Source organism: Motacilla alba, chromosome 2, assembly GCF_015832195.1.
Source record: "Motacilla alba alba isolate MOTALB_02 chromosome 2, Motacilla_alba_V1.0_pri, whole genome shotgun sequence".
In the NCBI taxonomy this organism is placed as follows: domain Eukaryota; kingdom Metazoa; phylum Chordata; class Aves; order Passeriformes; family Motacillidae; genus Motacilla; species Motacilla alba.
Window position 1 is genome coordinate 68,097,392 of NC_052017.1, and position 24,508 is coordinate 68,121,899.

Below are 24,508 nucleotides of genomic sequence, written 5' to 3' on the forward strand. Positions count from 1 at the left end.
AATTTTGGAGCTTAAAGTAGACAAGGTATTTAGTGTGCAAAGTCAGGGATTTGGCTATAGATTTCATATTCTTGCCTTTAGACAGCAAGGCTGAAACTTTAAGGTAAAGTCAGAATTTCATTATTTAAGATGCTTTTTGAGAGGAAGTAGGTGGTCACTGGCTGGTAGTAATTCAAATGTGTTGACTTGTAATTAAATATGGTTGTCACATTCATTTGGCACTATTCCTGGAGAACTGGGTGGGTGCGTGCTGAATGTGTACTTGTGCTCACTAAAGTAGTTGTGGGGCTCAGCTTACACTTGCTCAGATCCCTGATTAATGGTTGTTTTCCCTTGTGGTCTATGCCAAGATGAGCTTGGATGGAAAACGGAATTAAAAAGCACTTCATTTAAAGACTAATTATCAGTGAAACAAAAGCTTGTTCAAATGATCTTCTCTTTGAGCAAAATAGAAGTTTACCAAAATATGGTTTTGCTCTTTCAAGTTAACATGTCATTAAACAAAGTAAGCATTGTGGGTTTTTTTGTTTCTGGTCATCACATCCTCCAGAGTCAAGATAGAGTAGATAACATAGTGGATACCGGAGGGAAGCATAAGCTTTCCACATCCTGAAACTTCCCAATTTCCATAGCTTGCTTTCAGTGACGAGTTCAAAGCCCATAGAAGTATGTTAATTTAAACAAACTTATATTTTCAAACTGTGTTTTGGCCATCTGGAGGAAAGTTTAGCTGTCAGGAGCTTAGTTAGACCTTCTGCAAACTCTCGTTTCAGAGCAGTTATCCATGGCTTTTGCAACCTCTGTGTCTGCCTTGCATGAAATCTTTGAGAAACAAACCATTGTTTCCTTGAACAGTGTTTTGAAGTAATATAGTTTTAATTGGTTTATAATTAATTTAATTTATGGTAAGGGTACTGTTTTTCAAATGTAGAATGAAAAGGATTTTATTTAAAGATTCAAATAAAGCTGATATAATTCCAGCTTTAAAAGTGCAGAAAAGTGTGATTTGTATTTAAAGGGTTCCCCCTCACTCCCTAAACCCCTACCCACCCCAGCAGCTCTTGCCTTTGCTTGTTAACCTTTTCTTAAATTAAAAAATCAGCCAGCTGTCATACCTGAACTATCTCCAGATGAAAAACCACACACCTGAAAGAGTTTTCTAGAAAGGAAAACTAGTCCTACGTGTTGCAGTGCAATATTGGAGATAAAAAGTAAGTGGCAGGGGGGTATGTCTGAAAATGAGTGTTTCTTGGGCTGTCTGGTATCTCTGCAGTGCTCTTAACTTGTCAGCAGGTTAAAACTGAAGCCTGTCATCAGCTGCTGCTTGTGTAAGAGGGAGCATCACTCGCCACGTCTCTGGAATGCCCAGGTCACCTCAGGGTGTGAGAGAGCAACAACAAAAATGTAATTCAACATGTTTGACTTTCTAAATTTACCTTGGTTCTTTATCTGACTCCTGTGCTGTGCGGTAGCTCTTGCATTAGGGAAGGCTATTTGAGTGGTGTTTGCAGGGAGATTGGCACAAATCCTCTGTCAGGAGTTTGGGAATGAGAAAGGTCAGTGTTTATCAGGGTGGGTGGGTGTGTGCCCAGTGGGGAAAGGAGAAGCAGTAGTTTAAGAAGAAATGATAAGGATATTTTATTTTATGTGTTGAATTTCTCCAGGGGAAAAAACCCAAGTAGTCTCAGTCTTAAGTGTTGTTCCCATTCTTTAACTGTTCCTTGATTTTAATTCTGTTGTTTTAATTTTTCTTTTGAGATATCTGAATGAAATTGCAAAGTCAAAGGTCATCAGCTTACTTCAGTGCACTTTAGCATTTCAGCAAGCTTTAAACACAATTTAAAAGCATCTGTAACAAAGTCTACCTTGAAGATGCAATAGAATAGAAAGTGTTCTCAGGTGGTGGAAACAACTTAGCCACAGCTATAAAAATTGGTACAAAGGATGGTAAGTCTGTACCAGAAGCAAGGAGTGTCTGGGATGCATGGTATTTGGCTATGGGAAGGGGTTTGGGTGCCAGGCTGCTTGGGATGTAGTTTTTTTGGGAGAGAGAACCAGCATCTCTGAAAATTGATGCTTCCCTTTGCTCACTCCATATCTCTACTCAGTGCACAGACCTGATAATGCTGCCTGGTTTTGGAAATAAGCAGGACTGCACCAACGAAATAGGCAAATTTTGTTTGCTAGTGTCTCCAAGGAAGAGAAATGTCTTAATTCCTTCACGTCACCACTTGTGCTCCTTGATTTCCCATGCAGAATAGATCCTCCATCTTTTTCCTGAGAAAGAAATTACTGTTCTCCAAATTCTGACTTCTTCAGTCACTTGCATTTGTGTGCTTATGATATGTAAGGGAGGAAGATCTTAACTTTTTGAAAGAGCTATCCCAGAGGAGACTCTGGCCTCTCTCAAAGAGGCATCTGATGGTGCCTGCTGAAGCATTTGCAATGCATACAATGGCAAGGCTAGATTTGGGAAAAAACACCATCAAGCATCTAACAGAGAAGCAAATAGGAAGAGGGAAAGAGGGCAGGTCAGGCTGCTCGTTTTGGAGGATTATTTGTTAAGACTCAGATCTATGCCTTTGGATTAGGAGCAGATTTGGCCCACGACACTAAGTCTGTAACCCCACAGATTGGTATGCCTTTGTTTTCTAATATAAGATACAGAAATCTGCTGTGTTGCCAGCATTGTGAATGTACTGTTGCCAGCATTGTAAATGTACTAAGTTATTTCTCTCTTGCCTCTCTTTGTTTCGTTCCAGAGATGTTAAGCCCCTTAGTGTTCCAGGCTGTTACGTTCACTCCAAGAGACATTCACATTTGGAGCTCGTACAGCGCTTTGTAGTGAGCTTCTCATGGGGAATGCAGTCACAGAGAACTTAATTTTTTCAGCCATGGCTTTGCTTTTTTCTAATCCTATATAAAGTGCATTAGATCTTGGGCTTTAGATCTTCATACCCTTCAGTGTGTAACTTATTATAGGGATCAGTTAGTTCAAGGAGTAGTATGTGTGGGAAGTGCTGGCAATATTAGACTTTTGTGATTTCTTTGATGAAGTGCTTCATCTAAAAATCTATAGCACTTGCAGATATCACTAGTTATCTTAAAGCATTATGGAAACCAGACCTTACCGAGCCCATCTTGTCTACATTTGCACGTGTATTTGGGAATTGAGTGCTTTGGTTGCTCACCTGACAAGGAATGTGATGAGGATCATATTTCATGAACATAAGTTACTCCTCTGCTGTGCCCGTGGTGCTTTGGTGACAAACATCATCCCCTAGGGCTGCACAAGCAGCAGTCTTTTTGACATACCAGCTTGCTGTTGAGACAGTAGTGACATGTGGTGTGGTAGGGTTAGCCTCAAATTCAGGCATTTGTTTTTCTCTTTATGTTTAGAGAAGGTGCCTCTGATTGCTGCCATCCCTGCTCCCCCTTTTTCATCTCCTGCTTCCACTCTTGCAATGTGCTCTGTTCCCCACATGGCCTCCACCATCATCCTGGTGTCAAAGCAGCCCCAGGATCTGGGGCAGGGATGAGAGCCCTTAATGGGTTGGCATTTGTGCAAATACCCAAAAACTCTTGTGCTAGAGGGATGCTGCTCATTGCACCACGGCCATGCATAGCTTCTGGCTTCTTCCAGGCAACCTGTGGCCAGATCTAGTGTGCACAAGGTATTCTCAGATATATTTGCATTTGTAGAAATGTCTGCCACCCCCTTGCTGGTGACTGCCCACTGCTGCTCTTACTTATAACTGCTTAAAACTTGCAGTTTTGTGTTTGTTTTTATTAAGAAAAGACAGCAGTAAAACCAACCTAACAAAAACCCCTCTTTAATGCCAAAACGATTTTCTGTTCTCACTGCAAAAAAAAATTTGAAAGAGGTGAGAAGTTCACTTAAGTGGAAGAACTGCAGTCCATTTTCCAGAAAAGGGGATCAAATAGTCTGAGTGTCCCAGCAGCAAACAGCACCCCAGAGAATTTTGCAGATAGCTGTTTTCAAACGTGTTTTTAATTAATATGATATCTTAGTTCTGTTGAATTCAGAATGAAATCATGTCTCAAATATTGCCTGTTGCTCTCAACTTCTAGCCATCTGAACTTTAGAAAACTTGCTTCAGCTGTTGTGTGGCCCAACTTGTGAATCTTTAGGAGACTGGATATTTTTAATTACCTGGTTTTTGGAGACTGCAATATGAGTCAGCTGCATTCTGATGCTTACTGATACTGAAGCATGTGTAGTTTCCCCTTTTTCTGAAGCATTAAAAATTCTTTCCAAAATCCACAGACCAGTTGTAGTTGTCTTACTTGAGTCAAAAAAGTCAGGACATGAAGATGAAATACTCTTCCCTCAGCCCACCACCTTTCTGGCAAGATGTAAAAGAGAAACCCAGACTACTTCATAGTGAAAATGGGTTACAAATCACATTCATACCTAGGTAAATTCACCATCTCATTTCAGATAATGTTTTTGGTTTTTTTATTTTTGGGGTTTTTTTGTTTGGTTTTGGTTTTGGGGTTTGTTTGTTTTGTTTTGTTTGGGGGGGGGGTGTTGTTTTTTGATTTGCTGCTATTTGAGCTGGAAAGCAAGTATTGCAGTGACTTTGTACAAAGCTGCTCTACTCTGTCCCAGGAGCTGGCAGCCCCTAAGCAAAAAGACTGATGCATATTTTAAGAGTCAGTATTTTTTGTGTTAGGCTCCTTTGGTGATACAAGGTAGGTAGTGGAGGTGTGGGTAAATATTAAGTGACTGCATATGCTGCAGCACATAGTCATTAAGTGGTTTATGTGTGAAACCATGGAAGGAAGGGGTTGAAACAGAGACACTGTCTCCTGTTTGATCTGAAATACCTGGTGGTGAGAGATATAAACAAGAGAAACGTGCTCTTAGGGTGATTGGATATACGCTGTACTCTTGTTTTAATTAAGCCTTGTCTGTTGTACTTGGTGATGCTTGCAGTGGTACAAATATCTGTTTGGCTCCTTTAACATCCAACATATTTTGTTGAAGCAGGAATAGTGTGGTCAGTCACTAAGTGGAAGCATAACTGAAGCATTGGGTCCAGGTCCTTGTTTCACAGGCTGCAGGAGTGGTCTTCATGTAAGACTCTTTCTGGGCATACTTTCATTAGCTGAAAATGTTTGCAGATGCTGTGATCATATCGGTCTCTAAATGCCAAAAATCATGCCCAAAGTTATTTGTATGGAGCTCATCCTGATGTTGGCCAGTTAGGTGTCTTGTTGCCTCATGTTTTGTTTTTGTCATTAAAAAAATTAAATTCAGATATCTTTATAATTACATATTCCTATCTGTCTCTGGAATAAATTGTCCCTTCTTTGAATGTTCCTAGGAGGTTAATAAATAATTTGCTACTGAGTAAAAGGGAAGATCCTTTTAACAGGCAATTGAATCTGGTGTGATGTATGAAAATTAATGGTTAGGCTTAGAGCTTTAAAAGTGATAAAAATATTTTTAATATTTAGACATGAAGATGTCCTTATTAGGAAAAATTTCAAACATTGTTATTTATTTTGCATGCCTCTCAATGAATTCAAATTCCCAAAAAATGAAGCTTAGAGTTTGTGTATTTAGGACCTGTACTTCAATGCAAGGACCCTTGTTATGTTATTTGTGATTAGGTGAGGGAGAGCAAGTCTGGGTTTGGGGGTTTTTTTCCTTCCTCCTTAACATTTTTTTCCCTCTTTGTTACGATTGTGCAGGCATTTGTTCAAATTGAAAAGTCAGCTCTTAGTCTTTGTACCTTCTAGGAAGGAAGAGTGTGCAGTGATTTTTAAAATAGAAAATATTTTACATCTGTTGCTTTTATAGTTGGTTTTATATGCTAGCTACTGATAAGCTGGTAATAAATCAGTGCAAGCCCTGCACGCCTACACTTTTCCTTCTTTGAACACAGCTTGGATATTTTTTGCTCCCCGCTCTCTTCTGTGTGGTGAACTGCACAGGGAGTTTTCCTGTGTTGCAGAAGGATTTGGAAATGAAGTTGCTGCCACTCTTCAGATCTTAATCTTCCTTACTGTTTGAAGAGGATTCTTTGCCAGTCAGCTGGGTCAATATTAGAACCAAGCTATGCTGCCTAAAACCTATCAGTGCCTCCAGTTTCTCATCTCTGGAGTTCCAAAATCGGCTATAAACTGAGTTCCCTTAAAGGGAGGAAGGCCACAAGTGACAAGGCTCAGCCATCTGGGGCAAGGCAGGGGCTGATGATTTGCCTTGTTCCATTTTTGTTTACCAGTGTTTGTCTTCTCCTTTTAGGGGCTTGCACACCACTTTCTGCCAGTCATGAGTGCATATATTTATGTGGTTAAGTTGTCCCTGGGTGGTGGTGGTATTGTTGTTATTATATCGGTGTGTTATTCTCAATTCTACGCCCCCTAAAAATTTAGAATTTTCTTTCTGCTTTGATTTTTTATGTGTTTATGCAGAAACTTTGCTGTGATACCAGACCAGCAATGGAGATGGCAGCCTGACAGTAACCAGCTCAGTAATTCTTTCAACTCCTCAGCCCTTCTGTATCCATTTGTTTCCATTTCTAAGGTGGACTGCCTTTTAGTTGACTTTATTTTAATCAAATACGTGTGAGTACGAGGCTGTGTTGTGGATGTGTTATTTATAGCTCTACAGCAGTCAGGTGCAAAGTGATCTGAGCAGCAGCTCCTGGTCAGGTTAATAGAAAAACCACCTCAGGGTGAAGGTTATCCAAATGACTTAACTCTATGTAGACAAAGGCTCGGGTATGTGATGTCTAGATTTTGGAGAGTGGGAAACTCATTACCAGTAGTGAAACTGTTGGAGGCTGGTTGTGTGTTGTTGGAGTACCCATCCGCTGTATTTACTGGCAATTTAGCCTCGGGCAGTGAATGCTGGAAAATACAGGCGGGGAGGGAGGGTAGGGGAGCGAGCTCTACTGTATGAAGCTCATGCCAGCTGCCCTGGGAGCTGAGAGTCTCTTGCTGCAGAGTGAAACAGAGGGCAAACGCTAATTAGCTGCTTTGCAATTTTTTTCTTCGTGAAAAGGTAATTTTTTAATTTCACTACTGGTTCTGCACAACAGGTGCAAAAGGCAGCGTGGGCAAAATCACAGGACTCTTCCCTGCTTGCTGCCCTGGGATAAGGTGGTACCTGTGCCCTCTCCTGGCACCGTGCTGAGATTGGATACGAAGCTGGGCAGCTTCTGTGTGCTTTGGGCTGCTCCCACACTTGTGCTTTCTGCTGCAGATATCTGGCATCTCACTCATCTGGAGCAAGTCAGGATGTCATGTCACCCAGCCTTTGTGAATGCCTGACATTTCCTCTCCTTTGGGCAAGAGCTGGAAAGGAAGTTGGTTTATTTAGAAAAGGGATTTTTTGTTTACTTCTGTCTATTCATACTCATGGTAGAAAAGATATTCCTGCTTCCTTGTGAAACATCTGGCTAAATTATAAATGTGAGGAAATGGCTGAAGAAATAGCTTAACTGAATTGTTATTTATTTGTTAATTTTGTAGCTCTAATTTCTAAATTCTATATTTCATTGTGACATAGCCAAATATAGCCTCATATTGCTGTTAAAATAAGCAAATAGTGATAATAACAGAAGGCCCCATTCTTAAGTCTGGTGTTCTGCACTGAGGCAGGCAATGCTGAAGGAAGGTGCTTCCCCATGCCACCTGGAGCAAGACGAAGTGCTCAGTGGTTTCAGCCTGAATTCCAGTTCCCCTGGCTGTGGCCCTGTTTTTAGATGAGAAAACATGATTAAACCTAGTGATTAAACCTCCCTGTGTCTGGGAATGTCATGCAAGTAGACAAGGACGTGTAAAGAGACCTGCTTACTGTCCAGTGCTGGACAGCCTTGTGCAGCAGCTTTCTCTAGGGGTCTGGAGAAATTTTAATTTTGATTAGAAATATCATTCAGCAAGACAGGAGAGCAGTTTTTGTCTTCTCTGCTTATGTAAACATATACAAATGTAAGTGAACATTAATTTTATTTTTTTCAAATTATGTGTTCACAGACTTTGTTTCAACAAAAACAGATCTTTAAGATTTAGTTATACTTACTTCCCATGTAACCCAGATTACCTTCTGGATATAGTTCTTTAGCTGCTAACTTAGTAAAATCTGGATATAAGCTACAAGGTGGTTTTCCTAATTGGACTGTGGAACTTGTTAGATAGGTTTGTAGCCAGGAATCAGTTCCTCCTTGTTCCCACAAGTGTTTGAGAAAGTTGTTTGTAGGTTTGTGGTGTGAATGGTCTGGCAAAGGGCTCTGCCCTCCTTTCCTGGGGATGTTTTGCCCTTGAGCCATGTGCATGGTGCTGCTCTGGAGTTGTGGAGAGTGTTTCCCGTTCTGTTGGATGTGTGGTTACCTGATCTGGGAAATATTCAAGCCCCTAAGACATTCCTGTGTTGTTTATGCCAGGAGGAACACATGCCCACAGTGTGCTCAGGTTTGCTGTGTGCCTGCAGGTACAGGGACCTGCCCTGGGAGGTGGTAGTGTCTGAGCCCTGCATGGAGGTGCTGAGGATCCACTGTCACACCAGAAAAGGCAGGATCAGCCACAAAGGCTTTTTTCCTCCCATCTCTCAGCATTTTTCACATGGATAGGAATTCTCATGTAGTTTCCCACGTTCCTCTATGTGGTTGAATAAGGTTAGGAAGCAAACCGGTGTTCGAGTTGAAAATGGTATTTCACTCCTGTACTTTTCCAGTTCAGCCCTTTTTTATTCCCTTGCTGGGTCTGCAAGAAGATACAAAGGAAAATTTGGAAACAGTAACTGAATTCTTTCTATTGTGTCAAGCAATGGAATGATTTATTCAAAGCTGAGTGTGGGAAGGAAATCTGGTATGATGAGCCAAGGGCACTCCTGTTAGTTAGCTCTCTTCCCTCCCATGACCATAATCTTCTTTCTGTCATTCTCTCTGTCTCCCACCTTCTATACATTTTTTCTCTTGCTACAAGAAGGTGGTAAATATAGGAGGTTTTTTTGAAGTATCTGAAACCGTTCCCTTAGCAGGGATGATCTAGCACCCCACACGATGCAACCCTTGCATAGGAAACAGCACATAAGATTCATGTTGCCATTTATGTACTATAAGCAATCAAAGCATTGATGCACAAATAAAAAATGCAAATAATGGAGAAACTGCTTGCAGTGTCCATTTATCTTCAAAGTCAGTAGCAGAACTTACTGCAGAGACAACATCCCTAAGATCATCTGACCTTAAGAGTACAGCTTGACTGTCCCTAGGCAAGGTGAAGTCTACACCAGGATCTGCTGGGTGGTCTCCTAGACAGCATTACCTCTATGCACAGCTATTATCTTTGGCTTTGTATCACCACAGGTACAGTGAACCACCATTTGAAACAGAAAATAATGTAGCGAAGTAGGTGCTGCTTAGAGAAGGTTAAGAGTCATCCATTTCTCAAGGTGTGGGTATGGGCATGTATCTTCACAATTTTAGCCGTAGCTGTGATGTGTACAAATTCTACTGCTGTTGTAATCGAAACAAGTGAAATCCGCTTTCATGAATTGCAGCTGGATTCTTTCCAAGGAGCTTGGTTTCCTTTTAATGTTGGGCTATTAATTAGCTCAGCAATTCATTCTAGTTTTATTTGGAACAACTCAGCAAGTGTTGCCATATTTGAACTCTTCTGTAAGTGGCAGTAGTTTTCTTGAAAGAGGTCTTTCACCGCAGAAAAGTGAACATACCCATGGGAGGATGGCTTCTAGTCAGGAAGATCCATCTATTCCCAGCCTACTTGCCAGCTTCCATGGAAGGAAGATGTAAAGAAATGTTGTCTTTCTCTTTTCCAAAGTTATTGCAAAGCAATATGAGGCTTTCCATCCATTCAGCAAAAACATTTATTTCTCACCTCAGTTTTAACAGGATGTATTACTATTTGAAACTGGTGAAGCTACATATTCATCTTGGGTGTGAGAAACTCTCAAATAAACTCACACATTTTTCGGGGTTGATTCTGGATAAGCTTTGAATCCCAGTGGATGTTTCTGGGTGGTCTGGTTTGCTATTGCACAGACATCCTTAGCACAGCAATTTACATGCAAATATGAGATGCTGGAGGCATTGTAATGCCAATTCCCTTTTTATTGTTCTTCGCTGTCTAATCAGGTTTTACCAAATCAAAGAATTCTGGTACTTAACAGGAAAAAAGCTTTCACAAAAGCTTTCATCTGGTATTTTTAAAGATAGCAAGGAAGAAATTTAAGGAATATTTAGGCTTTGGCAATGCTAAGGTCATTTTATGTTGTATGTGACAGCAGCACAGTGAGGGATGTTCCACTGTGCTCACCTCTGTGTGTGTGCACCTGAAGGTGCTGACCTGCTGAGTTACCCTTGGCTTGAAGGGATGTGCTTGGAGAGGGCTGGAAAGGGAATGCTCTTTCCCTGACATGTTTTGTGCACTGTCACTGAGCCCATTGGCTCACACTCTGTGCTGCAGAACTGCCCACAAACCAGCCACGAGCAGACCCCACTGTACGGAGCACTCCATGTGCACAGAGTGGTGGAAAGTGTTCTCTACAGTGCAGAGATTATGCATTTAACATAAGGAATAACAGCCTGTAACCAGATACTGAAGACTTGATTTTGAATGAAAAATAGAATTTTCGTTGCTTCAGGAAGCAGGTTTTCTCCCAAGGTTGGATGTCATATCTTTTTCACTTTAAAATCAATTGACCAAAAGGAAATCTTCATTGGTCTTTCCTCTTTTCTCCCTAGAATATATTTTTTCTTTCCTTATGGGAGTGTTACTTGGAAGATAAAAGCTCATTGGGAAATGGAAGAGGAAAAACTGTATCTGTACTACTTCTAACGGTGCACCATCTGCTATTGTATCAGGAGAAGTTTTCTCACCATCTATGCGTTACCACAGTCTCTTTTTCTTCTTGGATTATCATGAGCTTAAAATTAGAGGAGATCTGACAAGAGGCTGTCCTGCCTTTTCTTATTCAGGCACAGTGGTTGTGTGCAGTGTTTGGCATGGTTCTCTCCTGTTGCATGGGTGTCCCAATTCTGTCTGCCTGCTTTTTCCTTCCCAGACCCCTGTCAGGGTTAATGCTGAGCCCTGGAGCCAGAGAATTATTAATGCAGAAGTCACCCCTTAGTCTGAGTGGCACCTCCTTCTCCAGTGAATGCATATGTTGCTTAGAATGCACAAAACACAGCAGCTCATTGGTTCTGCATCCCTGCAGTTCCCCTTTCACAGTGTTCATTAAATATCTATCCAGAGTTTGTGGCATAAATCTTTAAAAACGAGGCTGCCCTGGGGGCCAAATGTGTGACAGCCTTTCACAGAGAGGCTCACTAATTGCTTTTGATTTAATCGCCTGCACTTCTGCTGGCCCTCGGTGCGCGCTTTCAGCCAGCGCTGCTGTGTTCCGCGTTCTCTCCGACATGGTGATGCCACCTGAGCAGTTCAGGTCCCTGAGATGGGATGGGTTATTCAGGACATCACCCTAATTTCCACTGATTGCTTCTGACATCACAGGGGGATCAGGGGAGGAAAAGGAGCTAGGGGCTCTTGCCTTTACAGTTACGTTGGCGTGCATATGCCCACATATCCATAAATAGTTCTGTGTGTTTATATATCTGCACACGTGTATGGGGTTACAATTGTATTTATGAGAGTTTAATAAACAGCACCCAATGTTTGCTTAGACTCTCTATGTAATCCCATTCAGGGCTTGTTATGAATTTGACACAAGGGAAAGGAGCAAGGTGCTTTCTGGGGGTTGTGCCTCTGGATGTGAGGAGCTTCAGACAAGCTGTCTCCCTTTGATCTGAGGGAGCAGGTGCAGGGCAGGCAAAGCGTTATTACGACCTAAAAAGCACCAAGTGCATTTCTTGGTCCTCCATTTAGTTTTCTTCCATGCTCGTCTCTTCTGTTTGATAAGCTAGGCTGCAACCAACTCAAGTCTCCCGTGTCAAATTCTTGTTAGCAATATGCAGTTCTGCTGACAGTGTGCTCAAATCCAGGGCTCAGTGCATCTATTCACTCATCCAACAGCATGATGGTAAGGGTGAAAAAATCCTCCATGGAAGAGCACCTCCTGTGGGACCAGTGCTGGCAGTGAGAGGGGCTGCCCTGCTGTCTCAGTAGGCTGGGAAGCATTTAATAGACCTGAAACAAGGTGTTATGTTGTTATTTCTTTGTTCCTGCTTCTTTGAGGACCATCATCCACCTGAAGGTTGCAAACTGAGCTTTTGAAACAGCTGGTGTTGGAATATTGTTTGCCAATTGATAAATTAGGAGAAGTGCAGATTTCCAGCTATTGAATTTCTTCTCTGTTCTTATTTTGAGTAGCTACAATATTGTTAAAAATTCACTAACAAATACAGATGCAGATCCCTTTCAACTAAAGCATCAAAGAAAATGAGCTCCTCTGAAACATCTCACATTTTGTTTCAGCTCCTCTCATATACACTTCTGTTAAAAAGATGTCAATAATTATTTAGATCCTGCTAAGAGAAAAGGTGCCAGCTGTTGTGAACAGCAGAGGTGTTAGGTTTGCAAAACATTGCTGTGAAAGGAAATTGTGCATTTCCTTTAGAGAAATCTACCTTTTCAGAACAAGAAAGAGTCCTGTATGTTTCTGTGCAATCTCAGTTTTTTTAAGAAATAACCAAACATATGAGTTTGGAGAGTATCTTAAGGGGGTTAGGAAATTTTAGACTGGAGGTGGGGGAGAATTTTTTTTATACATGGCAGTTAACATACATAAAAACATATGTCATGGTAACGCTTTTTCATCACTTTTTAATTGCATTTAAATTAAGCCATCTTTATACTGAAATTAGTGTGTTCTGTATCTACCCATTTCTCATGCTCTTTGTCACTGCTGTTTGGGTTTCCAGGGGCATTCTCCTTGTGTTGTTTCAGAATGCTGTTATTCACATCCAGGAACCGTCACCAAAAGTCAGTGTTGGCTGGGAGCTGTAGAGGTGCTGCTGCTGCTTTCCTCTGGAAGTAGGATAGATGGCAACTGCAGCACCTCAAATGTGATTTAACATTTCTTTGGGTTTATTACTTTGTATGTGGCAGGCAGCATGGTATATTAAAGGTTTCTTATGCAGTCAGCCATCTGTTTTGTAAGATGTTGTTTGTCTTGTGCAATGTAAAACTTGGCAAATGAAGATGCCATGGGATGAACAGAGGAATGACACGTGCTTCTTTCTCTGCCACTGATGCTCCCTGGGTGACAGCTTGCATCCAGGGTATGGTTGCAGACATCTCTGCATCCCACACACTGGTCAGGCAGCTTCTGCTCAGGGTCTCCTGTCCCTGCAGGAGCTGAGGTCAGCCTTGCCCTGCCCTGCTCTGCTGGATATACATCGTGCCTGGGAAGTCCACAACTCCTGCAACTGAGTTAATGAGGGTTGAGTGAGCACCCTGCATTGAATCCAACCTGGCTCTGTGCTTGTGGTCCAAACCCTCCACCTGTGGGTAGCTACAGACTGTCTGCAGCTCAGAGAGCTCCTCCTAAAATACCCTGACGCAGTTGAGCAGTACCAGGCCTGAAATAGGGATGGCGTGTTATTCATTTGTGCCTTACAGGAGCAAGTCAGGCATGTGGAAAGTAAAGAGAGGGAAAGTTGCACCTTGTTTTTTAGTTGGATTTTGCATAAGAGGTGTAGCTACATTTACTTTTTTTTCATGCTATGCTTTTCTGTGAGGCTCCACAGTGCATCTAAAGGGTATTTTGCCTGGCATCAGTTTTGGCACTATCCTGGTCTTTGTATATCAAATGGTCATCCGAATTAATTTTGATAAGAAATAATTCTGTTCTGATTAGATATTTCCCTATCAGGGTATTTCCATGCAGTAGATCCAGGCAATCTATTGAGGTCAGAAATTAAGTGTGCTGCTGCACATCTGGTGAGGTGTCGTGCTGGCTGCCTGCCCTGGTGCCAGCCTGATGGCTCTGTCAGCTCAGCTTATGTCAGTGCTCAGGCAACTGATTTGACACATATTAAATGTGTTAATTAAATGGTGGGCTAGCATCTGTTTAAAAGAACTCTCACCAAATTGATGATGTGTAGAAAAGTACCTTTGAAGGAGCACCTGTATCAGTTCACAGGTGTATTTTAGAGTAACTTCTGTCTTGATGTACTGTTAGGGGAAAATAATACTATTACTATTATTGGAGGTTCAGTCTATTACTGTTCCCTTTTTGAGGCAGTGGATTGGATTTCTCCAGAGAGGAAATTAGATTTTTCCTTCCCTTTCACTCTGTCTCTGTCCTGTGCTTACATCAATTGGTGGTTGCCTGTGCACTGCGGTCTGTGTGATAACCTTTACTTCCACATGTTACTTCATTTGCTGTTCCCTAATAAACTGTATTTACACGTGATGCTTCTTTTCCTTCTGGTGACAGCAAAGGCAATTAAGATGATGTGCTCCTTGTCTAAATTCATGCGGGAGTGAGTGTTGGCTTAGCCTGGGCCATTTCAGCCAGGACTGAATCAGAAGCATGCTAACTGAGAGATGAGAAGTGTACGTAGCCCATGGGTAGGGCTTGCAGCTCTTAGAAGTTTGTGTCTAGTAACCAAGGGGAAATTTATGTATATAAGCAGATATGTTGAATTTTATTTTCCTGTCCCCCTAGCAGCCAGCTGCAAACTTGTCTGGGAGTTATTGATAGTTTTTGCTGCAATTTTATCTGGTCAGCTAGCCAAAAGCTAGCTTGGGGGCCATGTTATTCTAGGAGAATCCAGTGAGACAATTTGTTTACAGCAGAGGGCAAATCCACAGAGAGTGTTGGAGGAAGACAAGGTCCCAGAGGTTTGAGAGAGCTTGGTGGGAATTAGGAAACACAGCAGCAACAGGGACAGGGTCACCTCCCAGCAGTCTTCAAGATCACTGTGACGGAGGTGGCAGAGCTCATCGTGCCAAAAGGGTGACCTCAGGGAGCACAGAGGTGGTGGGACGTGCTGGAGGTGCTGAACAGCTTGGGAAACTAAATACTCTTCAAGGTTTTTTTCTTTCCTTTTGTACTCTGATAAAAAGCAGAGTCCAAATGCAAAATTCTTTCTCAAGGTCACATCCTGCGCTTGACTTTTGGCTGAGCAGAGCAACTGCTGGGGCTGAGGCAAACACAGCCTTGGTGCTGTAGGCTGGTACTGCCGCTGGGAATTTCTGGTGTCCCACATTTTACACCTAAAGCTATGTTGCCAGAGAATCCTTCTCAGATTATGAGTGTTTTTCACCTGAGTCTCATTTTTTCCTCCCTTTTGAAGAAGAGGAACATCTCAGAGGGGTGTTTAGATGGAAGGGATTAAGAGCATTGGGTGTGCAGTAATACGGGGGAAACTGACAGAAACTGGGGCGTTTTGTTTGGGTTTTTTTTTTCGTATAATGTGTAACTGTGAGTGTTGAATCTAGAATCAGACTGTCTCCTTGGGGATTTTTTTTCAGTGTGGATGCTGTTGGCCTGCAGGTGCTTTGTCTTGGCCATTTTCTCCAAGGGATACTTCTATATAATTACAGTCTTGGTGGCTTACAGATGGAAACTAGGCAGGGAGAGAACACTGGAAAGGCACAAAAAGCTGCTACCTTGTGGTTTCAGATGGAGCTAAAACTGGAGCTGCAGAACAAGAATTGCTTTGTGTTTTGGGTCTGGAGATGGGAGAGTGAATGCTAGAGAGTTGTTCAAGCAGTGCAATGTAGCCTCTTTTTCCTCTTGATATGCTATTTGCAAATGACTTAACTTCTTTATTTTTTTTTTAAATAGAAGTATTTGCCTTTCATCCTTGAGCAAATATTCTGAGAATAAATGTCAGCCTTCTAAGAAAAACAAGAGGGTTTCTGAAATCTGAAATAGATTATTACCAGTGTGCAAGTGCAAGATCGAGTGAGAAAGGACAGGATGTGGATCTTAGTCCCTCCATGGCAGTGACAGCTTGCCTGGTGGGATTTGGAGGAGGTGGGCTATGCAGGGCTATGCTCTGTGGCTATATGAGCTGATGTTAAACCAGTAATACTGCAGTTCTTCCCGGTGTCCAGTCTGTATGTTCACAGACTGCTCCTTCCACAGCTGCAGGTGGAGAGGATGGGAGAGAAAAACCAGTTGGAAAGGGGAGAGGACAGCATTTCAGATGTCAGGCTATGGCATATTTACGGTGATTTTATCTCACTTTCCATCTTCTTTTCAGAAGAGGTTGCCTGAAAAACTGTTGTAAAGGATACCAGCCCAGTTTGTCCCAGTGCCAGGGACAGAAGCTTTCAGCAAAGACATTTTGCCCTTTCTGAAGTAAAGTCCTCTTGTCACCAGTGCCTGTTCCATTTGCTGTTGTCTGACCTGTGTTTTTACCGTGCCTCTCTGCTGATGCCCAGAGCAGTGACCTCCTGCACAAGGCCGTGGGGCTGAGCCCCCAGGGATGCTGCAGAGCTTCTTCAGTAGCTCCCTCACTCACACCCCAGCAAACCTGAGTGCTCTTGGGCATAACACGTCTGGCCCCAGGACCCAATTTCCACATTTCCCAGCAAAATGCTGTGCACGTCTCATGTGTTCAGTGCCCTGTGCCTGGGGGCCCAGGTCTGGATCACACCTGATGTAAGACAGCTGCCCTCAGGCTGGGAGCAGTTTTGCCTTAGGGGTTGTCTGGGTCCAGCTTGTTTATCCACTGTTTGTCCACTGTTGCTGGGTGCCTATTGACCGAGAGAGTCTGTCCCTCGTGTCCTGAGCATGCCTGATTTCACTGCCCGAGTGCTGCAAGATTGTTTTGCATGCAGGTTTCAACTTGCCCACATGAACACTTGCCTGGGCCTTAGGGAAATTAGGTGTCTCATGTGGATCTGCTGCTCTGACTGAGCTGCATAGAGTAGGAATGCTGGACAAGGAGGCAAATCCTTTACATGCGTGTCTCCTTGCCCACATTAGATTTTCCAAGTAGAGCAAATGAATGTACCTGGGAGTTTTTGGTATTGATAATTTCCATGACTTGGTACGACGAGGGTTTGCTCCATGCTCCACAAAGTAATTGAGATGGAAACTTTTTCATTGATTAGGGGAGCTGGAGCTTGCTTGCTCGATTTGCCATGGATGGATAAAGCTGATCTCAGTCTTGTAGTGATTTTATCTGCGTTGGTGTTTTTGTCATGTGAACTGGGTGGAAATTGTTGCAGCCACAGAGGTCTCGTGCCTGGGTGCATCGAGGCCCCAGTGTGAGCATCAGCTGGGTGCCTTTCCTGCTGCTAGGGCAAGGCTGCTGCAGAGGGTGGCTTTGCTGCAGAGGTGGGAAAGGGTTGACTGATAGATGCTGGTTAAAAACTGCAGTGCTGAATCTTTTATCATATAAGATTCAAGCCAGATATGTTGGAAAGTCAGGGAGCTGTCTTAATATGTAAAGCATTTCAACAGAGACGTGGTATTTCATATGCTGCTGGTGTTGCTTGAAAGTCACACCAGCTAGAGCAGGGATTATTTTCTTGTCATCTCCAGCATTTTTAGAGGAAAGGGCAGAAACTGATCATATGCATGTGATAATCCAGAGAAGAATATAGATGCTAAACAGTCTCTGAAGCTATTTCCTTTCTATACAATGAATAACTGCTGCATGCAGAATTTTTTACTGTGCACCAGTGACCTAATAAAATATACTTTTATTACTTGGTCACTGCTTCCTGATCTTATATAAAAGTTGATATCTCGGTTATTTTTATTTTTACCTGATACTGACCTGAGCAATGCAATTGAAATGCTAAAGCCTTACATATCTAATGCCGACTTCCTGTTTCTATGGCAACAAAACTCAACCTTGTACTTAATGAAGGAATATTGGAGAGTGAGTAACTGTTACTTTAAGGTTTAGAAAAACAAACAGAAGCACTTTATATTTGGAGATTAGAGAAATAAAACGGAAGTGACCTCTTTGCATAGAACAACAAAAATTTCCTAGGCTTGGGATACTTCATCAGTAAGAATGAAACCATATTAATGTCATAAGGAGCTCTGTGTTTTAATCTTTTTTACCAAATTAAAATGTAAAAGACTTTTATAGCATGTGAGAGTCTTTAAGAGCTTTTTCTCCCCTTTTCATTTCCAAAGCTGCTGTGTTTGTGGTTAGGCTAATGAAAATTTGGGCTGCCTTACAACAGATACAATTTCCTTTTTTTTTGGCAAAAATCCACTGGTAGTTTTTGTATTGGCTGAAAAGCAAGGGAACAAAATGTGTGGTGTTTAATCCTACATTTGATCTACAAGCTAGTTCCAGGGCAGTTAATTTAAATCTGTGTTACAGTGATAAATGCAAACTGCAGGTTAGAGAGTGAATGAAGGAACAACTGTCATCTCTTCCTATTTTCTTAGAGCTCTTCAGTTTAAATTTTAATAACCATTAAATTCTAATTTAAAACCACCATAGGAAACACCCCATTGAAAAGCAACAATGCTGACAGCAACATATCACAAATGTTTACAGGCCTCTTTCTGTATCAGCATTCCAATAAGTGCTACACAACATTTGTGGCAGGTTTATTGAGCTAAAGTATTAGTCTGTGCAAGTGAAAGTGGGCAAATGGGAAATATGATATAGAGGCTTCTATTACAATCTTACTGGTGAAAAAATTTCCACAAGCCAGTCCCATTGTTGTGTTTGCTATTCCTTCTGTGACTTTTTAAAATTTTGTTGTTCAGCTGTGATGCTGTCAAAATCATCTTCTGACTGAATAAAATTAACCAGAATTCAGGGTTTAAGGAAATATTTGATCTAGTGAACTGAGTTTTATCTACTCACTTGTCACAAGACAGCTGAGGCAACCAAAGATACCAGTGATGGTGGTAAATTGCCCCACAGCAAAAGGAAGGATGGGAGGGCAGGATAAGACAGATGGGAGGCTGGCCTGTTTGAAAGTTGATCAAGATAAGCTATTGGGAAAAACAAACCCAGAAACAACACGCTCAGCAAAATCCAGCTTGGAATTGGCTGAGTCAGAGCATATTAAGCTGTGGGCAGGTGGCATCCCATTTGAGCTGGGTGCCTGCATCCTGCTGAGAGCTGTGCTCTTCCACCTCCCAGCAAACTGTTAGGAAAGGCATGTGGTGTCTCTGAGAAGTGTGGAAAGCCATTACCCAAGATCTTTGGTTTGTGTTTGACCATACATTCCCTTTTAAAAATAAACACCTTATTGTTAAGTAAAATGCTTCTCTAGGCAGAGACTGAAGGAAATCTGGCAGTGAGGATGCAGCAGGTATATGGAAGTCGCAATGTTTGCACCACAGACAGCTGTTAATGGGCTTCTTTAGAGCCTAAATATGGGAGGAAGCAAAACTTATTTGATTCTGCATAGCTTTGACCCAAGCTCCTGAAGGACATGAACTCCCTTCAGGTTTCCTAGAGATGCTCTGGGGGTGTCTTTGCTGGTGGGGGCTGATTGTCTGTGTACTCTGTGTTTCAGGGATAGAGCTCTGTCCTCCTGGGCACCGGTTCATGATCACCATGGTGGCGAGCTTCATCGAGATGGCGGGGCAGTTCCTCATGCCCGGGCTGGCTGCCCTCTGCAGGGACTGGCAGGTCCTCCAGGCAGTCATCATCTGTCCCTTCCTGCTGATGCTGTTTTACTGGGTGTAAGTATTTCTTCCTCCTGCCAAGGAGCTCCCGATATTGGACCTGGGAGATGCTGCACTGTCGGGAAGTGTGTGTGCTTCACAATACGTATGAGCCTTTCCCTTTGTTCTTCCATTCACCTTGTGCAAAGCTTGACTTTGAAATAAGAAAAAATAACTTTATAATCTGCTGTAGCACGCACATATGCTACACCCTACAACACGGTGGGCACTTGGAGGACAGTCCTCTTTCACCGAGGTGAAGTTGTACTTTGTTATTATTCTGGCTGTCAAGTCCCCTTTGAGGACTAAAATAGCTCTTGAGAGGATGCATCCCAGCCTAGCTGTTGTCAGATTGTGACTGCATGGCTATATTTTCCTTTAATACCTATGTTGTGGTTCTGGACTGACACTGTTGGTTTCTTTGATCCAAGAAAAGTTACAAATAACATCTGTCAGCCCTGGAACAAGCACACTTGGATGTTTTGTATGCGCGAGGTAGTCAGCCCTGAACTAGACTCAATTTTGCCCAAATTAGCACATGCTATGCTGAAGTCTGGGTGGCTGATCTGTGCCAGGCATTGGCTTGGGATTGTTCCTACAAGGAATTCCCCGCTTCCAACCAGTCCCACTCTCTGTCTGGGGCACTGTGGTGTGGGTACGGCTGTCCTGAGAGAAGTAGGATGGCTTTCACCTTGGGAATAGTGCCAGGTCCATCTCCATCATGACTTTATAAACATTCCAAAAAATCTTTCTTTGTTGTTCTGTCTTAATAGTGACACGCAGTGGCAGCACAAGACAACAGAGCCTTATGAGAGTAGTGTTGTACAAAACCATAACAGTAAGAACACTAACGAGTCTAAAATATTTCATTATTATACACTGAGAAAAATGAGGGAAAAGGCCACCAGTCTGTGCCGGACCAAGCTTGTGTGCCATAGCGAGCTAGGCTGCTAGTTGTAATGCCTGACAAGTTACAACATGTAAAAACTTGTTGCAGTATGTAACAGTTACATTTTTGTATTAACTTCTTATAGAGCCCTCCTGTGTTGATGGTGGTAACCCTCAGTGGGGATTTCACTGCTTATTCCCAAGGTAGATACGCCTCAGCATGGGCAAAATGTGGACTCAGGAGAGTTACAAGTCCCTTGCAAAATAATGACAGTAGAAGTGGAGGGTTACCCCTGCATTCCAACATATAACATTTAAATAGCCTCATCCTGACAGCCTCATCTACCTCTTTGATGAATAATTAAGAGTGTTTTTGTTAATCGGTGATGCTGTTCTTCTCTCCCTTACCTGCTATACGTTATACATGTGCTGGTCTGCTCCAAAGCTTCATGGAGTAATGCCCGCCAGCTGAAAAACCTGATGTCCACCACTGGATAAAACACAACATCAAACAGAATATTTACAGACATTTGTGTCCAAAAGGATGGTACAGTAGTATGGAGATGCCTAAAGAACATGGGGGATGGCATGGAGAACAGGCACCCCTCAGCAGTCTTTTAGAGGCCACACGTTTTTCGGGTGGCTTCGGCAGGGTCTCACACATTCCTGTTGAGAGGTCATTCCCGAGTGGCATTGAAAGGGGTAGGAAATGCTAAAAATTATGCTGTAATCTGCAACAACTCTGTGACTTTTTAGCTGGACAGGGCAGGCAAACCAAGCAAATAAGTTCCTCTTATATGTTGTGGAGCATAGCAGCTTGAGAATAGTGGTAATAGCCAGAGGATTGGGATTTGTGTTGCCCAGGGTTTTTGCATTTGCAGAAATGAGCCTTGGTTGGGATACCTCTTTAATTATATTGTCAGTACAGTACGTACTTTTCTCTTAGGCTTTTTGCTTCCATCTGTTGCATATTCTCTGGGAAGTGTTACCATTTTATTACCTCTTTCTTTCCTTCCAAATGGAACGTGGACCCGCAGCAGGTGTTACAGATAAAGGAAGAAAACTAACTGATTGGTAATAAAAGAAGAACTGGAAAACTGCACTGCTTGCTAATTCCCCATTATGTACCCAAAGCAGTGAGTCAACAGATGCTGCAAATAGCCCCTGTGCTGCCTCCTCCTTCCTCTGTACTCTCTTTACTTCCATCTCCTGCTATGAGAGTGCTGTTTATCCCTCCAGGCTGGGGCTTAGCCCTCTTCCCACCTATGGTTTTGCTCTCCTGTGGGCCACATGCACATGGCAGGCTATACAATCCCCAGGAGGTGCACGGCTGAGTGGATTGGGAAGCTGGGTATGGATGGGGGAAAAGGGAGAGGCAGCAGATTTGTCTAGGAGCGATGGGCAGATGGGCTTGTATACAAAAGTATGGAGCAGATAATCCCTATTGGGCTCTTAGGTCATTCTGGAAGGGCAGAAAGGCACCCATGTAAGTCAGACATAGGCACAGGGGTTTGTGACAGGTATATAACAATGATTTTATAGAAGTTAGACTCCTTGCAAGTGTGTGAGTGTATTAGAGCCATAATGGAAGGGGAACTCCAGCTATACAGAGACCTTATTTCTTCTCTCTTGAGCAAAGGAAGATCCAGACAGGATGATGCCGTGAATGTCAGTAAAGGCATCAGTAATTTGAGATAAACTCCTGCTTCACTCTAACCAAAACTGAAGAAATAGAAGAGGTGGCTGGTTCTTTTCTGGTGCTTTTAGATAGTATTTACTCGCACCAAGACACAAAGTTGCAATAACTGTGTTTGTTGACCTGAGTCAGACCCCTAATTGACAATACATTACAACCTTTCCATGGGCATCCCTTTTCCAGCCATCTGCACAGAATCACAGCTCTCCTTCCAGCTACATGTGGTACCCTCCTGGTCTTTATCAAGGATTATTCTCTCCTCTTAGGATTTCTCAAACTTAAGATGTTTTTTCCCCAGTGTGCCTTCCAGTCATCCTCCTCTCCTCTCCCAAGCAGCAGCAGCTGTGGAACAGGAGATGAAAGTTAAACTCTACCCCACCCCCTGTTCTTTCCTTGACTGTGAAAGCATGGTCTTTCCTTCCCGGTGGAGGAGGTAGCAGACAGTCAGCCAGCTCTGTGAGGAAAATACTGAAAAACAAAGGTCAGCATGATGGAGTGCATGCATTGGCTGTGGTTCACCAGGGACAAACTGTCTGCACACCTTGGAGCAGGAACACTGAGGGAGCTTGGTGTACTGCTCTAAGGGGGACAGGAAACAAAGGATGGAGGAATTGTGGTCATGCTCTGTTTAAAACAATGAAGCTGATGGGAACTGTAAGCCAAAGGAATGACCCAAAAGGTGACCAAAAGCTGAACTGTGTGACATTAGCTCAAAAATATGTATTACTTTTCACACCCCCCCCATATGCTAAAGACTGAAGTCACCCTAATTCCAACCTAAACACAAAATGACATCACCTGTAACTTTACCTTTTCCCTTCCCTCAAAGAAAACATTATAAATGTAGCTTAATTGAGGAAGGAGGTCAGAGAAGGCTTCACCTTTGAATCCTGGGACCGTCGATGGGCTATACCTATGTCCCCTCTCACTACATGCTGTGTAAGACTCAAAGACTCAGCAATACTGAGTGCTTCTTCAGGAAATGCAAAAAGCAAGCTTATGTTTGTGATCATACTTTTAGTGCTATTTAATCATCTCACAATTGAATGCATTTGTCAATGGCTGTATTATTCATGCTTTTAATATTATTAGTGTGTGCTTCCATAGACGGTGTATTTATCCCCAGCAACCCAAGAACCTGCATTCCTGTTGCTCAGTAAGTGACACTTTTGCATCTGGCCATGAGATTTATTGAATGTGATGAGACTTCTACTCTGGCCATGAGAGTCCATTGGGTGCAACCAGACTTAGTGTGTCACACTCTTTGAGAATTTGTGACCATGGAAGCTCTTATTGAATGTGACTGGACTGATGACCAGGACTCAAGGCAACCCATGGATTTTTAAGTGTCCCTAAGGAATCTCTCTGCTCACACTGAGTAATGGAGCACCTGAAAGATGCTAAGCTTCAGCATTTCCAGTCTGAGAAACCTGCAGGACCCAGAAGATAAGAGATATGTTTTTCTCCAGCCTGTGATGTCCATCCTTGCGGCTCCTTCCCTTTCCCTACATGTGGGTGGTCATCACAGGACTTGTTGTTTGGAACCTGTAAGCAGACTGTTGAAAATCTAAAACTTACAGGCTGGTGGCTGAGGCTGTACCCTCACCAGGGCCAAGCATGCAGAGATTTTGCATTCAAAAAGTTCTTAGTACTTTTAAAAAATGCTTCTTCTTTACAAGACTTTCTGCTGGAAGATGTGCCAAATCATCTGTGCAGCGTGAGGAGTAGTAAATAAGCTGTCAAACTGAATGGCTATCATCACAGTTGTTATATATTTTTATTGGCTGATATCATTTAGATTGCAGTCTGCCTGATTTCTCTCCTTTTTACTTTTTCTTCCAAAAATACTTACTGTGTCTCAGTTGGAGGCTTTGCTAAGGTGTCTTCCAAATTGTATCAGCCCTAAGAGATAGTACAATAATGCTGCAGTTGACTGCTTAGAAGGATGAGAACTGGGCAGCATCCACAGCAAAGATCAGTGCTTTGTGAAGGAAATTTGAGGGTTTATTACGTATTTGAAGTTAAAAGTAGCTGTTGAATTTGTTTTTAGTATGGTCTTTTGGAAGAGTAGTCATGAAAAAAAACCAAGTGAGATCTGAAAGTTTTCATGTCTGTAGAAGTATGGGAGGTTTTTGGGGTTTGTTCTAAGAGCTATGTATCTCTTTTGTATAAAAATTAACTCATTTGGGAAAAAAAGGGAGAGTGACCAGTTAAGCTCATTAATCTAGTTAATATCAGCACTTGTAAGAAACAATTGGACGGAAAATGGACTTTTTAAACTGTATGCATATATATGTTTTTAAGGCAACTAACAAAATATTATCTTTAGTCAGGGAAGCTTATCATCCTAAGAAGTA

The 24,508-nt window shown here is 42.4% G+C and overlaps 1 protein-coding gene across 2 annotated transcripts in view; it reads left to right on the plus strand.

Annotated features, from left to right (window-relative positions):
- Positions 1 to 24,508, plus strand: part of SLC22A23 (solute carrier family 22 member 23) — a 109,943-nt gene that overhangs the window by 55,170 nt on the left and 30,265 nt on the right. For both annotated transcript variants that reach the window (XM_038130087.1, XM_038130088.1), the window contains exon 4: positions 19,417 to 19,585. In XM_038130087.1, the coding sequence (XP_037986015.1) occupies positions 19,417 to 19,585 (169 nt within the window). The remainder of the gene's footprint in view (positions 1 to 19,416; positions 19,586 to 24,508) is intronic.